Raw genomic sequence first — 14,322 nt, 5'->3', positions numbered from 1 at the left:
TGTGGGTGCTGGGTGCCATCGCCGTTTGCTCCTGTGAGGGCCTCCGGTAAGGGTCCTCCGGCTGAACCAAGCAGAATGCCTTCTGAGTGCCTGTGTTACCACCGGCCACCTGCCACAGTGTCTTAGGCTTGCATCAGTGAGGGAATGTAACCTGCAACTTTACCCAAGACTGGGGGACACTTTAGGTATGAGACAGTAGGAGGTGGCAGCGGCAACAAAGGGCATTTTGGGATGAGGACACTGTCCCGGTTTCCTAAAAATGCACCAATCTCTAAAGAAAATTAACTTGATTTACTCTAATTTCCACACCAAAAGTCGGAGTGAGTCTTGAGCTCTGGAGCCTGGTTTCGCTAGAGTGACCCCTCCCTTCCTGTGCTGGGAGCTGACTTATGGTTCCAGGCAGAAACAGTGTTCTGGAAGTTGGGATGTAGGGGCTTGTGGAGCCCAGCAGTCAATTCTTCTAGATTTGGGGGGATCTCTGGCCTTGGAGTCCACAGCTTGCCTGGCCAGGGCTGAGGTTGCTAGCCCTGACAGAGCCGGAAGGAAGTGCTTGGTGTTGCTGCCTAGGAAGAAGCCTCATGCCCTTGTCTGGAGCTTGCCCAGGGCAGGAAAAGGCCATTTCTGCTGACTGTGATGGGCAGGCTACCCGGTGAGCTCCACAAGGCAATACGCCACAGCTTAAAAACAACAAGGCATCGCTTGAGTTTTACAGAACTCTCAGCACATAACTGCTCTGTCCAAACCAGCACTAAGAGACTGGACCAGACTCTAGAAAGGCCTCCAGCAGCAGGAGGCTAGGAGGACCCCAGCCCCCACTGAAATGCCTGCCCCATCAGGGAAGCTCAATGCTGCAGGAGAATTTAGGGTCTCTTCCAGCCAACACCTGACCTCCCTTTCTTAGAGCATTTACAGAAAAGGGTTTATTATTGTAAGCATGTGTCTTACAGCCCAGAAGCATCTGTGGGGGGCCTGGGAGCCATTCCTTTGGAATGTTCCCATCAGGAAGGACCCAGCCTCTGTCTCCCTTCTCCTGACTTCCATACCTGCAGGTGGACACACCTGGCCCAGTCCCACTCACGCTGACCAGGCTCTTTGTGATCCTCACGATTCTGACTCTAGTGGGCCCTGCTCTCCCCCTCCCTCCTCCTCCCTGTAAAACCCCAGTCAGCTCTGCACAAACCCGAGCTCAGCTCTGTCCCCTGCTGTCAGCTGTTAGGGAATAAAGTCTGCTTTCACTGCTTCCAGGAACGTCTGGTTACTTGGTTTTTGACGCAGCATGTTTTTTTAATTCTCCGTATGTTTTTATATTGAACAAGGTATGTGTCACAGAGGGGGCAGGTCAGCAGCTATCCTTTCGTTGTGGATTTTTTTATACTTTGGTTTTTGAGACAAAATTCAGAACAGGTATATGATGAGATGAGCACTGGGTGTTATATTCCATATTGGCAAATTAAATAAAATATTAAAAAATTTTTTCAAAAGAAAAAAAATTTTCAGAACAGGTGAGTGTCAGGGAAGGAGGCCCAGCCCCGCGCGCTCTCCGGCAAAGGGCCCTGGCGCAGCCAGCCTCAGTTTCCCCGCGGGGTTCGCCGACTGGGGGGCTCGTGGCTATCCGCGCCGCGGTCTCCTCGCCCCGGCCGTCCTCGCGCACGATGCCCACGGGCGGGCGCCGCGAGAGAACCGGGAAACCGGAAGTTGAGATGGGGCAGCCGGACGGGAAACGTGGGCACACCGGCCGGGGGCAGGCGGCAGCAGGGCGACCCCCTCCTCGGCGGGGCGGTCCCTCGAGGGCGCGGGCGGGAGCGCGCAGGTAAGGGCCTCCGGGAGGAGCCCTGGATCGCCGGGTGGGCGGGGCCGTCGGGCGCCAGCCAATCACCGGCGTCTCCCGTGGGCGGGGCGGTGGCGTTGCCTGGGCGACGCGTTCCGCGTCGGTGTTCCGGCGGGCGGGGGGCTGGAAGGCGCCGACTCCCCGGCGCGGGGCTCAGGGGCGTCCGGCGGCAGCGAACGCTGGCTTGTGCGGCCGCCTGACTTCAGGGCGGGAGGGCTCGGGTTCGCCGCTCAGCGGCCCTGGGAGTTCTTGTTATTTTCTTTAAAAAATTTGTATTCCTGGGGCTCCACCGGAATTCCCTTTTTTTCCGTAGTCTGCTCTACATCTGCTCTGCTGTTTATTCGATTATTCCTGTTTTTCTTGGCCTCTCTCGCATTCCTTTATCTACCTACCCCTCTTCTCTTCCTAAGGCTAGCTCTGCTTTACCGTCTCCAGCCTGGCTGAACAGCCTTAATTAGTGCAAGCTTTTTTTTTTTTTTTTCTTCTTTTTTAAACATTTTTTCCTTCTTCAGATGATTTTCTTTGTCTAGTTTTTCTTTTCTTTTTTTTTTTTTTTTTTAAGATTGTATGTATTTATTCATGAGAGATGCAGAGAGGCGGACAGGACAAGCAGGCTGCATGCGGGGAGCCGGATATGAGACTCGATCCCCACTCTAGGATCACGCCCTGAGCTGAAGGCAGACGCTCAACCACTGAGCCACCCAGGCGTCCCTCTAGTTTTTCTTATTCCGAGTGGTTTTGTAAGACCTAAGTTAGTTCTCAAGTCAATGTCTTAGTTCTCAAGTCAATGTCTCAAGTCAATGTCTGAAAGTAGATCACGATTTTTTTTTTTTTAAAGATTTTATTTATTCTTCATGACACACAGAGAGAGGCAGAGGGAGAAGCAGGCTCCATGCCGGATCCGGGATCTCGCCCTGGGCCAAAGGCAGGTGCTAAACTGCTGAGCCAGCCAGGGATCCCAGATCATGATTTATTTACAGAATGTAACCTCTTCTTCTTCTTCTTTTAAAGATTATTTATTTATCCTTCTTTTTTAAGATTATTTATTTATTCTTTTTTTTTAATTTTTATTTATTTATGATAGTCACAGAGAGAGAGAGAGAGAGAGGCAGAGACACAGTCAGAGGGAGAGGCAGGCTCCATGCACCGGGAGCCCGATGTGGGATTCGATCCCGGGTCTCCAGGATCGCGCCCTGGGCCAAAGGCAGGCGCCAAACCGCTGCGCCACCCAGGGATCCCTATTTATTCTTTTTTAAAGATATTTATTTATTCTTTTTTTTTAAGATAGATTTATTTATTTATTTATTTATTTATTCACGAGAGACAGAGAGAGAGAGAGAGACAGAGAGAGGCAGAGACACAGGCAGAGGGAGAAGCAGGCTCCATGCAAGAAGCCCGACATGGGACTTGATTCCGGGTCTCCAGGATCACACCCCGGGCTGCAGGCAGCACTAAACCGCTGTGCCATCGGGGCTGCCCAAAGGTAATCTCTTCTTAAACTCAGCGAAGCCACCAGATGTGGGAGTTGGCATTCCTTGAGTGTTTGCTCTGTCTAAAGCTCAGGGGGATCCCTGGGTTTAGCGGTTTAGTGCCTGCCTTGCACCCACAGAGCGATCCTGGAGTCTCTGGATGGAGTCCTGCATCAGGCTCCCTCTGGCTGTGTCTCTGCTTCTCTCTCTGTGTGTGTCTCTCATGAATAAATAAATAAAATCTAAAAAAAAAAAATAAAGCTCAGACAGGCACTACCATACATGGTAGTTTTCCTTGTGACAGTCTCCTGAGGTGAGTACATCCCTAAACTGGTGCCCTATGAGCTAAACAGCAAGTGTTTTCTGCTGCAGTTCTATGGGGTTCTTAAATTTTGTATTTGAATCATCAACATTTAAAAGTCAGGATATTTCACATATAAACCTAATTCTTCTCCTCCTTCTACTTCTTTTTCTTCTGGTTTCTTTTGAAAAATCTTCAAGAATTGACAATACTGAACCCCCAACTGCCCCCTTTGAACAAAATATGATTTCTGGAAGTCCCTGAAGCTCCTCCACTAATACCATCTGGCACCCAAGCCACTGGTCATCTATGGTGCTGCCTGCTTGCTGGAGGCATTTTTGATCTATGCTTTCCCAGGGACCTTTCTGAAATCTTTTAGGGACTGCATTTCCCGCACAGTAAATGTGAAGACTCTTCCTCCTAGACCTGCTTGGTCCTAGAGCCAGCCCTGGAAGTATTTCCGCTCATCTCCAAGAAGAGGCTAAAGTCTGTCACATAGTAAGTGCTCAATATTTTCTGAGTAGTTAAATCAATGTTGAGACTCCATTTGGTCTAGTTTAGGTGACCCCGTGGTGGGATCTAAATTGCTGGGCTTCCCCAGTGTCCCTGAAAGTAGCCCCTTTTGTGTGGTAGAGAAACATTTGCCCAAGAATCAGGACACACACACTTTTTTGAGACTGAGATCCTCCTGCAACTGCTGTGGCTGAAATGGCCTATGTCAGGAATGAATTCCTTTACTCTGGACGTTGATCATGCTCCTTGTTGATGGAGAACCATTCGCAGACTGAGTAGTTGATCTTTTTCCACAGCCCCCTGGGACTTCTCAGTTTGTAGCTCTCTGGCTTGACAATAGTATTGACTTTTGCTACAACTTTGGACATACCTCTCACCTTGAGGATTAAAACGCCTGGAAATACTGACCAGAGACAAACTCCAAGGCTCTCATTTTTAAAAAGTATTTATTTAGTCAGGAGAGACATATAGAGAGGCAGAGACACAGGCAGAGGGAGAAGCAGGCTCTCTGTGGGGAGCCCGATATGGCACTTGATCCCAGGACCCTGGGCTCATGACCTGAGCTCAACCACTGAGCCACCCAGGTCTTCCCCCAGGCTCATATGTTTTGTTCCTCAAACTGACAGTAGAATAGATCAGAATCCTAAAAGATGTTTAACTCCAAAAGCAGAGTCACAAATTCAAAATGCTTCAGGGGTAAAGTGGGGACCAAATGCAGCAACGTGAGAGCAGATCCCGCACGTGGGGAATATGAGTCCAGGGTTGCCCGGTGTTCTGATTTTTCAAGAAAATCAATTTTATGAGAACTTTACTAATTTTTAAAAATATTTTATTTAGGGATCCCCGAGTGGCTCAGTGGTTTAGAGCCTGCCTTTGGCCCAGGGCGTCATCATGGAGTCCTGGGATCGAGTCCCGCATAAGGGGCTCCCTGCATGGAGCCTGCTTCTCCCTCTGCCTGTGTCTCTGCCTCTCTCTCTGTGTGTCTCTCATGAATAAATAAATAAAATCTTAAATATTTTACTTATTTGTTTGACAGAAAGAGCCAGAGAACACAAGTGGGGGTGGAGGATGGCAGAGGGAGAGGGAGAAGCAGGCTCCCATCTCGACAGGGAGCTCAATACCAGGACGCTGAGATCATGATCTGAGCCAAAGGCAGATGCTTAACCAACTGGGGGGAGGAGGTCTAGAAGAATCCGTGTGGTGCTGTGTCTTTTCAAGGTGTGGGGCCTGGGGCTGGGGGTAGGAGAACTCCATGCCAGTATTGGGGAGAGCCCAGAGGACCGGCTCATCGGCCTGGTGGCCTTAAGTGAAATCCAGGAACGTCTCCACGGAGACACCAGAAGCCCTGTGTGTCCAGGAGCATCGTGCCCCCTCCGCCGGCGGTGCCCTTCCTCCTGTGAGGACGGCTTCGATGCCCTCTTTGGAACGTCAAATGTCAGAATCCTTCCACAGAATTTATTTTCCCGTTTTGTTGGTGCCACAAATGAACGCCAGGTAGAGCGACCGTGAGCTGGCGGTGCGGACCTCGGGCTCGCCCCGTGGCCGAGGCAGGTGCAGCCGGGCCGGGGCCTCCAGGCCCGGAACCCTTGAAGCCGGGAACCCTGTAGGGCTGCAGCTGCGTGGGGAACGGGATCTGGGAGGGACTTCCTGTTGTCCCTAATCCCAGTCTCCACCTGGCTCCCCGGCCCGGTGCAGGCTGTGGAGTCTCCCTTCCTGGGGGCGGGGGCCCCCGCCGACCAAGCTGCCCCCTCCGCCTCCACCTCGGTGAGAGGGCCACGGGGCGGGCGGCGTGTGGATCCCGAGATCCACGCGCGTGGCCGGCTGGCAGGAGGGGCCGGGGTCAGAGGTGGAAGGCTTCAGGCTGGTGGGGAGGGAGGGGGTCTGGACCCAGGTTCAGGAAGGAGAGGGCACGGCCAGGCCCGTGAGCGGACGTGAGCGGCGGACCTGGCGGGAGGTTGCCGCCGCGGGCTGCTCTGTTTCTGGAGCCCAGGTGGGGCCGGGCCAGGCGGAGCGCAGGGTGCGTGTGTCCTGGGCCTGGGAGACAGTGGGGCCTCGATTCTCCAGCTGAGCCGCCTGTGACGGCTGCGGACACACGCAGCACCCGTTTTGTGGGATCTCTGCAGACCTTTCAGGTCCAGCCCTGGCTCTCCCTAACGGGGCTGCTCTGAGAAGCAGAGTTCTGACTTAAATGATAAAGGGGACAAAGCAAGATAGCATTCTGTCCAGTGAGGAACCAAAAAACCTCAGAGAGAGTGAGCGAGGTCACTGGAAGGCATCGGGGAGACTTTATTTCTAATCGGGACCAAGGATGGGTCTGTCTGGTCCTGCGTAGGGATCTTCACGGTGCTTCCGAGGTGCCCAAGAGAGGCTGGCTGATTTCTTCCTCTTTTTCCAGGCTTCTGGCCAGAAGCTGGAGACGGCTTGGCCAACAAGAGGGAGAAACGACCCAGCCGTGTTTTCTACCTCTGAGATAGAAATGTCTGCAGACGGCAGAGGCACCCGGGCCACCCAGGACAAGGAGAGAGCCCGAGAGGTATGGACGGGGCGCTGGGTGAGGGATGCATGCCCCGGAAGGAATTGGAGCAGGAGCAGATTTTCAAGACAAGGTTTCTAGGCCAATGGGAGAGTTAGGCTCGCCTGGGTGCAGGGCTGGTGGATGGGCTTGTGGGAGGTGTTGAAGAGCCGGTGGTATGACAGGAAATGCCTTCCACCCCGGAATTGACAGCTATCAAACTGCTTTGCTTTGCCTGGTGAGCCAAAGGCTACCAGAAATAGCAAGGAGGTACGTGGGGGTCCTCCTGGTGAGGGTGCTCTCTGCACAGTGCCCAGAGCACACGGGGAAGCCCCCATCTACCCTCCCTTCTGCCTAGGACCACCCCCTCCCCTCTCTCTGGGTCTCAGCACCTAGGCCTTCCCATACCTGTTGCCCACGGGTGTGATTACAAACTGCGCGGGGACCAGGGCCACTGGGCTTGGAATGAAAGGAATATGAATCAGCTGCAGCCAGGTGTGTGACCTTGGGCAAGTCCCCTGACCTCTGGGAACCAGGTGTGTCATGTATAAAATGTCTATCATACATCTGCTGTTCTCACCTGTCTCATCCAGGAGGTTGGGAGGCTCCGAGAAGGTAATTATTGTAACACATAGAATAACATGCACAGCCCCTAGAACCTAGGTTAGAGAAACCTATGGCACCTCAACTAGTATTTCCAGGGGCTGTAAGTTCAAACACACATCAAGTGCAGGTCTTCCCCGACTTACAACCAGAAGTCAAGAATGCATCTAACATGCTAACCTACTGAGCATCACAGCTTCATCTCACCTACTCAGACGTGCTCAGGACACTTACAGCAGCCTGCAGCTGGGCAAAATCACCTCACACAAAATCTATTCTATAAAAGAGCACTGAGCATCTCATGGGAATGTACTGGACGCCATACTGAGAGAGAAAAACAGAATGGCAGGAGAGACAGCCCTGGTCAGTCTGCCGGTCGCTGACGCTCATGACCACGGGGCTGACAGAGCCGTGGCACCTGCCGCCCGGCAGCCCCAGGGACAACCGAGCCACTCACCGCCAGCCAGGCAGAGGAGACTGTTGCAAAGTTCGAAGTACGGTTTCTAATGAGTGCGTGTCACTTCCGTGCCATCTTGAAGTTGAAAGCCGGTTAAGTTGGGCCGTTGTAAGTCAGGGACCGTGTGTCTTAGTTGTCCAGTATCCGTACCAGAGAGGCACAAAGGGGTGTCCACGCTGTTTCCTTTCCCTTCCGTGATGCCTTTGTAGACTGACGGCTTCAGAGTCCCTGACATTCTTTGCTGCTGTTTGGTTCTGTCAACTTACACGGTAGCATGGTAATGATTACTGGCACCACTTTGTTTATCCAGAATGTTCCAGTGTGCAGCTCTTTGTCACAGCTTATCTGTGCGTGAGGCAGAGCAGCTGGGTCTCGGAGGCTATCTGGCCCAGGGGGCTTCCAGGCACTCCAGCTCCTGGTCTAGGGTCCTTCCCTTGGAGACCTTCTGTAGGCGGAGCTCGGGGGGCTGGACAGAGACGCCTGACCAGTCCCTGTGCTGTGGATGGCAGTGAGGCGTCCCCAGGGGCCTCCCTGTGCAAAGGAAGTGACTTTCCTCAAACTGAAGAGGTTTGTGGGAAGGCAGTGCCCACTCTAGGTTCAGCAGTGGGTGAGGGGCTGGCCTGGATTTGAGTCCTGGTTGCCTGAGTCTGTCCCGGGGACCCGGAGCTGAGGCTGCTGTGAGGATGCAAGGACCAGGGGGGAGGACCCTGGAAGTGCCCTTGTGCTGGGTCGTGCCAGGCAAGAGCCAGGAGGTTTTCCTTCCGTCAGACCAAGGTGGGCGCAGGTCCGGGCACGGTTAGTGGTACCCTTGGGCTTTTTTCTTTTTTCTACAAACCCCAAAACTCCCACTTCTGAGACCAAATTGAGTCAGCCTGGAAATGGCCCAAGGCCACATGCTACCGCCCTGTCATCTTCAAGAAATGGTGGCCCTGGAGTTGACTTGTGAGTCACCTTGAGTTCCAGTCCCTGCTGAGCACTCGCGGGCCCTGTGATCTTCGGCTGTTGTCTCATCTCTGAGCCTGAGTGTGTCAGTTTCCTGTGTCTGTGTAACAACCAGAATTTATTCCCTCAGTTCTGGAGGCCAGAAATCCCAAATCAAGGTGTTGGCAGGGCCTCCTCCCAAACTCTAGGGGAGGACCCTTCTGCCTCTCAGCATCTGGTGGCTCCAGGTGTCCCTTGGCTTCACCCCAGCTCTGCTGCCATCTTCACGTGGCTTTTTCTGTGTTTCTGTGTCTTTTCCTCTTATAAGGACACTAGTCATTGGGTTTAGGGTCTGGTCTAAATGCAGGATGATTTCATTTCTAGATCATTAACTAATTACATCAGCAAAGACCTTTCCAAATAAGGTAACATTCTGAGGTTTTGAGCAGACATGAAATTTGGGGGGACTCCATTCAATACACGGCACTTGGTTTCCTCAATGGTTTTTTTTTTTTAATTAAAAAAATTATTTTTTTATGGATTTGGGAGAGCATGAGCAGGGTAGGTGGGTGGGGGAGCAGAGGGAGAGGGATAAGCAGATCCCTTGTTGAGCAGGGACTCCCATGTAGGACTTGATCCTGGGACCCTGGGGATCACGACCTGAGCTGAAGGCAGACACCTAACCCGACCGAGCCACTCAGGCACCCGGTTTCCTTAATGTAAAAGAATAACAGTCCACACTTCTGTGGGAGGCACGAGGCTGGAATTGAGAAAGCATCTGCATCGTGGGCACCTGGCCTGGCCTTGAGCCTTCTTGCCTTCCCCTGCTGCCCCAGCTTGTGGAGGTGAACTAGAGATGTGTGGGTCCCCAGGACCAGCAGAAGGAAGCAAGGCCAGTCCTTCAAGCTGTGCCTTGTATTTGGGTGTGTGTGGCCACCCTGGGTGTTGGCCCCAGGACCTCAGGTGGGGAGCTAGGCTGTGTCTCCTATTCTCTGCCCAGGTGCTGATGGGGGCTGTCATTCCTAGGTTCCAGGTCATGGGCATCCTTGTCAAGAAATGCTCTCTGAGTCAGAGGAGACGGTGCCTTTGGGAGCTGCTTGGGACTCACCCCATATCAAGATGGAGCCAGAAGAGCCCCACCCTGAGGGTGCATTGCAGGGGGACGGGGTACCAGGAGTGCCAAGCTGGGTGTCCCTAAGCCAGGGCTCTAAGGAGAAAACTCTTTTCCTGCCTAGTGGAGGTGAGGAGAGGGATGGAGAGGGATGTTTCGAGAGGCACTTTCTCGGGTGTCAGCTGTGGTTTGGAAAGGCAGAGGCTCGCAGCATAGGTGGAGAGGGCACGAGCTCTCTGGCCATGGAAATGCCTGGATGTCCACCCACCTGCTCCTCAGAGGCCGCTCCCGCACAGCCTCAGAGCCTGCTGACCCTTTTCTTGGGTCAGGTCGGGGGTGGAGTTTGAAGCAGCTGTGTGTGGTGTCCCTGGTGAGCCAGGCCTGAGTCCCCTCAGGGGAGCAGCGGGGCCCAGCAGGATGAGGTGGCCTCCCTGAGGACCTCTCTCCTCTCTCAGCCCTCCCCTCCCCCCAGATCCCTGTGCTTTCTCGGGAGGAGAGGACCAGGGACCGGCAGATGGCTGCAGCACTCCTCAGCGCCTGGTCCCAGGTGAGTGTCCCTGCTCTGGTGTGAGGCTGGAGCAGGAGCAGAGGGGTGTGGGGGAACAGCATCTCTGGCTGTGGATCACCCTGTGGATCCTCGTCTGGGTCTGAGCCCTGGGCCTGAGGGAGGGGCCAGAGGGGAACGTGCTCAGAGAGCCTGAGCTTTGCCTGCGGTGCCCAGAAAGGACCCTTGGCTTTGTCTCTTGTCTTCTGTGGTACACAGCTGCCTGGGCGGCTGTCCTGCTTCACCCTCGGACGTGACGACAGACCTCACTCTTGGTCCGCAGCGGGTTGGGGGCCAGGGGGCTCCCCTCATCCTGGAGCCATTGCGCCCCGACAGGGTGTCCCGACATGTCCTGGAGAGTGGGCATTTTGTGTGGTTTCAGATGCCGGTGACCTTTGAGGATGTGGCTCTGTACCTCTCCCGAGAGGAGTGGGGGCGGCTGGACCACACGCAGCAGAGCTTCTACAGGGACGTCCTGCAGAAGAGGAATGGGCTGGCCTTGGGTAAGGGCCCGAGAGGTGCTGGCGGTGGCCACCTCCTAAGGCCTGAAGCCAGAGGGAGGCCGTGTCTCCGTCATCTCCTCCTCACCTTCCGGGGCTTAAGCTCCTTCTCATTGTTCATCTGGGCCACTCTGTTCTGTGCTGATATGGGAACCACCAGCCAGGGGTGGCTGCTCAGCACTAGAAATGTGGCTGGAGCTACCAAGTTTATATTTTATTTTGTTCTAATCGGCTCAAGTTTGAATTGCAATAGCCCCATGTGGCTAGTGGCCGCTGCGTCCGGCAGTGCTGACCTAGAGGTCCTGCTCCTCGGTCCCACCGTCCTGCTCCTCAGAGCCCCACCTGAGAGGCGTCTGTCCAGAGAGCAGGGGCTGCCTGCTGGGGCTGGGGGGTACTGGTGCCAGCTAGTGTCCCCAGGCCCCCGGATCCTGAGCTGTCACATCCACCCCGAGGGGCCTTGTTTCTCGTGGTAAGTAAAGTCCCAGCACCTTGACTCCTCAGTTTCAGACTCTGGTTTTGTTGGCAGAATTTAGGAGGTCTTATGGACAACTGCTGGTGCTCATTCCTTCATTGCCATTCATTTACACGTCCTGTCTGTCTGTCCGTCCGTACACACCAGGGGCATACTTGCTAGCCCAGGGGAGCCGGGGGCTGGTCACTCCACCCTTGACTTCGGGGGTGGGCCTCAGAGTCAGGGCAGCTCACTCCTTTAATTATTTGCTCATCACCCATCGTTAGCACTCCCCAGGGCCCAGGCCGGCAGGTCTAGGCAAGTCCTGGGAAATTAGAGGGAACTTAGCACCCATTTGCAGCCCGACAGCAAGCCTCACAAATGCCCTAAACTCACTGCTGGGTCCAGTGTATTCTTTCCCTCCCATAGGGCGTGGATCAGGGCATGGAACCTGGGCCCCGCTGCTCTCTTGCTGACTAGACCAGAATCCCCAGGCCATGGCCCCAGGGGACTTGGCCAGTGGGCCATTGGTCCTTGACTTCGGGGTGGTCTGCACCCCCAGCCTTTTACCCCAAACCCCCTTCACTGGGCTTCCTCCACCTACTGTCCCTCCTCCAGGAGTCCTTTTTGCTCGTGGTCTGGGAAGATGCAGGCCTGGGAGACATTGCTGGGCCTGCTGCCAGGGGCCCGTGTGACGGAAGGCGGTTTGTTGGCAGCTGACCTCACCAGCCCTCTCCCTTTACTCCTGGTGCTCGCTCAGGGAAACGAGATGGAGCCCCTCAGGAGACTGTGTCTGGCAGTCAGCCTGCAGTGTGCTTCCTAGAGAGGGGTGGACACCTGACCCCAAGTGAGGTAGCTCATATAGTTTTACCCCATGTTTGCAGAGCTGTCTCCCCACTTTTCCCTCTTCACGTGGTGTTTCCTGGGGGTGGTGGGCGTTTCCTGCTGTACAGCATCTCCTGTCTCTTTTTGGCCAGGATTTCCCTTCAGCAGACCTTTCTGGACCTCCCAAGGACAGGGCAAGGGTGAGGCCTCGAGCTCGTGCCAGCAGATGGGAGATGAGGAGGAAGAGAAGACAGGTACGTGCAGAGGTGGCAGGTGGGTGGGTGCCATGGCATGGGGGTGCTATGGGGTGCCCCTTGTCAGCATGGCTGTTTCACCTGGGGCACAGACACGTGGCCCTGCCAGGCGCAGGGCTGCCAGCTTCCTGTCCTCTGCAGGGAGTGGCTTTTACTTCCGGGATCCTCGCTCTTATCTCCATTTCCAGAATTACCCTGGGTCCCTCACGAAAGTCTCTCTCTTGCTGGAAACCCTCTCTCTCCAGGAGTCATTGAGGTGGGGAAGGAGGAGCCGGCCCCGTCCCTGGCAGCCTTTGGGGAGGTGAAGTCTTTCAGAAGCAGGGTGGGGAAAGCCCAGGGGGATGTCCTGCAGTGCGGGCAGCAAGTAGGCAGCGGCCAGAGCTCTGGGCCAGCCAAAGACGATGGGCAGCCAGGTCCCCCAGAGGAGAGACAGGCAAAACCAGCCCCGCCTGACACCAGCCTCACAAAAGCCCAGGAGGGCCGCCTCCCAGAGAAACCCCGAGAGGGGTGGACGGGCACCCCTGAGAGCAGCGAGGAGGGCCTGACCCCCGACGGTGACACCAACAAGAAGACTTACAAGTGCGAGCAGTGCGGCAAGGGCTTCAGCTGGCACTCCCACCTGGTCACCCACCGGCGCACGCACACGGGCGAGAAGCCGTACGCCTGCACGGACTGCGGCAAGCGCTTTGGCCGCAGCTCACACCTCATCCAGCACCAGATCATCCACACGGGTGAGAAGCCCTATACCTGCCCCTCCTGCTGGAAGAGCTTCAGTCACCATTCGACGCTGATCCAGCACCAGCGCATCCACACGGGTGAGAAGCCCTACGTGTGCGACCGCTGTGCCAAGCGCTTCACCCGCCGCTCGGACCTGGTCACCCACCAGGGCACCCACACGGGCGCCAAGCCCCACAAGTGCCCCATCTGCAGCAAGTGCTTCACACAGAGCTCAGCCCTGGTCACCCATCAGCGCACCCACACCGGGGTCAAGCCCTACCCGTGCCCTGAGTGCGGCAAGTGCTTCAGCCAGCGCTCCAACCTCATTGCTCACAACCGCACGCACACCGGCGAGAAGCCCTACCACTGCCTCGACTGTGGCAAGAGCTTCAGCCACAGCTCACACCTCACGGCCCACCAGCGCACCCATCGTGGCGTCCGGCCCTACTCCTGCCCTCTCTGTGGCAAGAGCTTCAGTCGGCGCTCCAACCTGCACCGGCACGAGAAGATCCACACGACAGGGCCCAAGGCCCTGGCCATGCTGATGCTGGGGGCGGCGGGGGCTCTGGCTGCACCCCCGCCTGCTCCCACTTAGGAGGCCGGGAGGGGGGACCAGCATGGGGGAGGCACAAGGGCAGCGTGAGAGGGGGTGTGGGAAGGGAGTGGGAGGTGCTGGCATGGGGTGGGGCATGGCGACACAGGAGCTAGGGTGAGGCGCAGGCTCACGAGGTACGAATTAAAGGCCTTGGAATTCCCATCACCGCTCATGCTCTGTCTCGTGGGGTCCTGGTGGTGAGTCCAACTTGGGGGGCTGCTGGGGAAGCCGTGTCAGCATGGCTGAGGCATCCCTTAGTCACCGCTTGGGGGTTGATACTCTCCTTCCCAGCCCTGACCTGACTTGGGGCCATTCCAGAGCATCTGTATCACAAGCACACGCTTCTGGGCAAAGAGGTTTCCAAACCTGAAGCCAACCAGCCACTTCTGAGGCCATGGATCCCCCGGAGGGGCGGTCCGGTGCTGCGGCCATCAGTCTCGGTCTCCGGGCATTGCCTGAGCCCAGGACCCTCCGTTGGCTCTTCTGTTTGGGAGCTGGAGCAGGGCTGAGCCCTCCCTGTCTCCTGTCACAGGCACTGGGAGCCTGTTTTGTGACTGGACATTTTCTATGTGTTTCCAATGGGGCCCGGCCGTAACCCAGTAAGGATTCCTCCCTTACCAGGGACCGCCGTCCCTTCTGGTGCCTTCTGAGGCTGCTGCCACCTCCCTCTGCTACTTCTCACCCCATTGGCCACTTTGTACATGTCCTTTATAATTTGCCC

General features: G+C 55.6%; 1 protein-coding gene across 4 annotated transcripts; it reads left to right on the top strand.

Annotated features, from left to right (window-relative positions):
• Positions 1–3,793: 3,793 nt before the first annotated feature.
• On the top strand, positions 3,794–13,758 carry ZNF205 (zinc finger protein 205). 4 transcript variants are annotated; one of them, XM_038540625.1, is made up of 7 exons: positions 3,794–4,096; positions 6,507–6,644; positions 9,631–9,844; positions 10,171–10,262; positions 10,642–10,762; positions 12,188–12,289; positions 12,478–13,758. In XM_038540625.1, the coding sequence occupies exons 2-7, from the start codon at positions 6,588–6,590 to the stop codon at positions 13,599–13,601; spliced, it is 1,710 nt and encodes a 569-aa protein (XP_038396553.1). In that variant the 5' UTR covers positions 3,794–4,096; positions 6,507–6,587; the 3' UTR covers positions 13,602–13,758. The 4 variants fall into 4 exon arrangements, with proteins under 4 accessions (XP_038396553.1, XP_038396554.1, XP_038396552.1 ...); XM_038540626.1 differs by lacking the exon at positions 3,794–4,096 and adding an exon at positions 5,741–5,875 and having other exon boundaries at positions 12,535–13,758; XM_038540624.1 differs by lacking the exon at positions 3,794–4,096 and adding an exon at positions 5,741–5,875.
• Positions 13,759–14,322: the final 564 nt, after the last annotated feature.

Source organism: Canis lupus, chromosome 6, assembly GCF_011100685.1.
Source record: "Canis lupus familiaris isolate Mischka breed German Shepherd chromosome 6, alternate assembly UU_Cfam_GSD_1.0, whole genome shotgun sequence".
NCBI lineage: Eukaryota > Metazoa > Chordata > Mammalia > Carnivora > Canidae > Canis > Canis lupus.
The sequence above is the reverse complement of the archived record's forward strand: the minus strand, read 5'-3'. Positions and strand labels throughout refer to the sequence as shown.

Coding starts and splice junctions, on each gene's coding strand:
- ZNF205 (XM_038540625.1), top strand. CDS start 6,588: ATGTCTGCAGACGGCAGAGGCACCCGGGCCACCCAGGACAAGGAGAGA. Junction 10,263..10,641: donor TCCTCAGCGCCTGGTCCCAG/GTGAGTGTCCCT, acceptor GTGTGGTTTCAG/ATGCCGGTGACCTTTGAGGA. Junction 12,290..12,477: donor TGAGGAGGAAGAGAAGACAG/GTACGTGCAGAG, acceptor CTCCATTTCCAG/AATTACCCTGGGTCCCTCAC.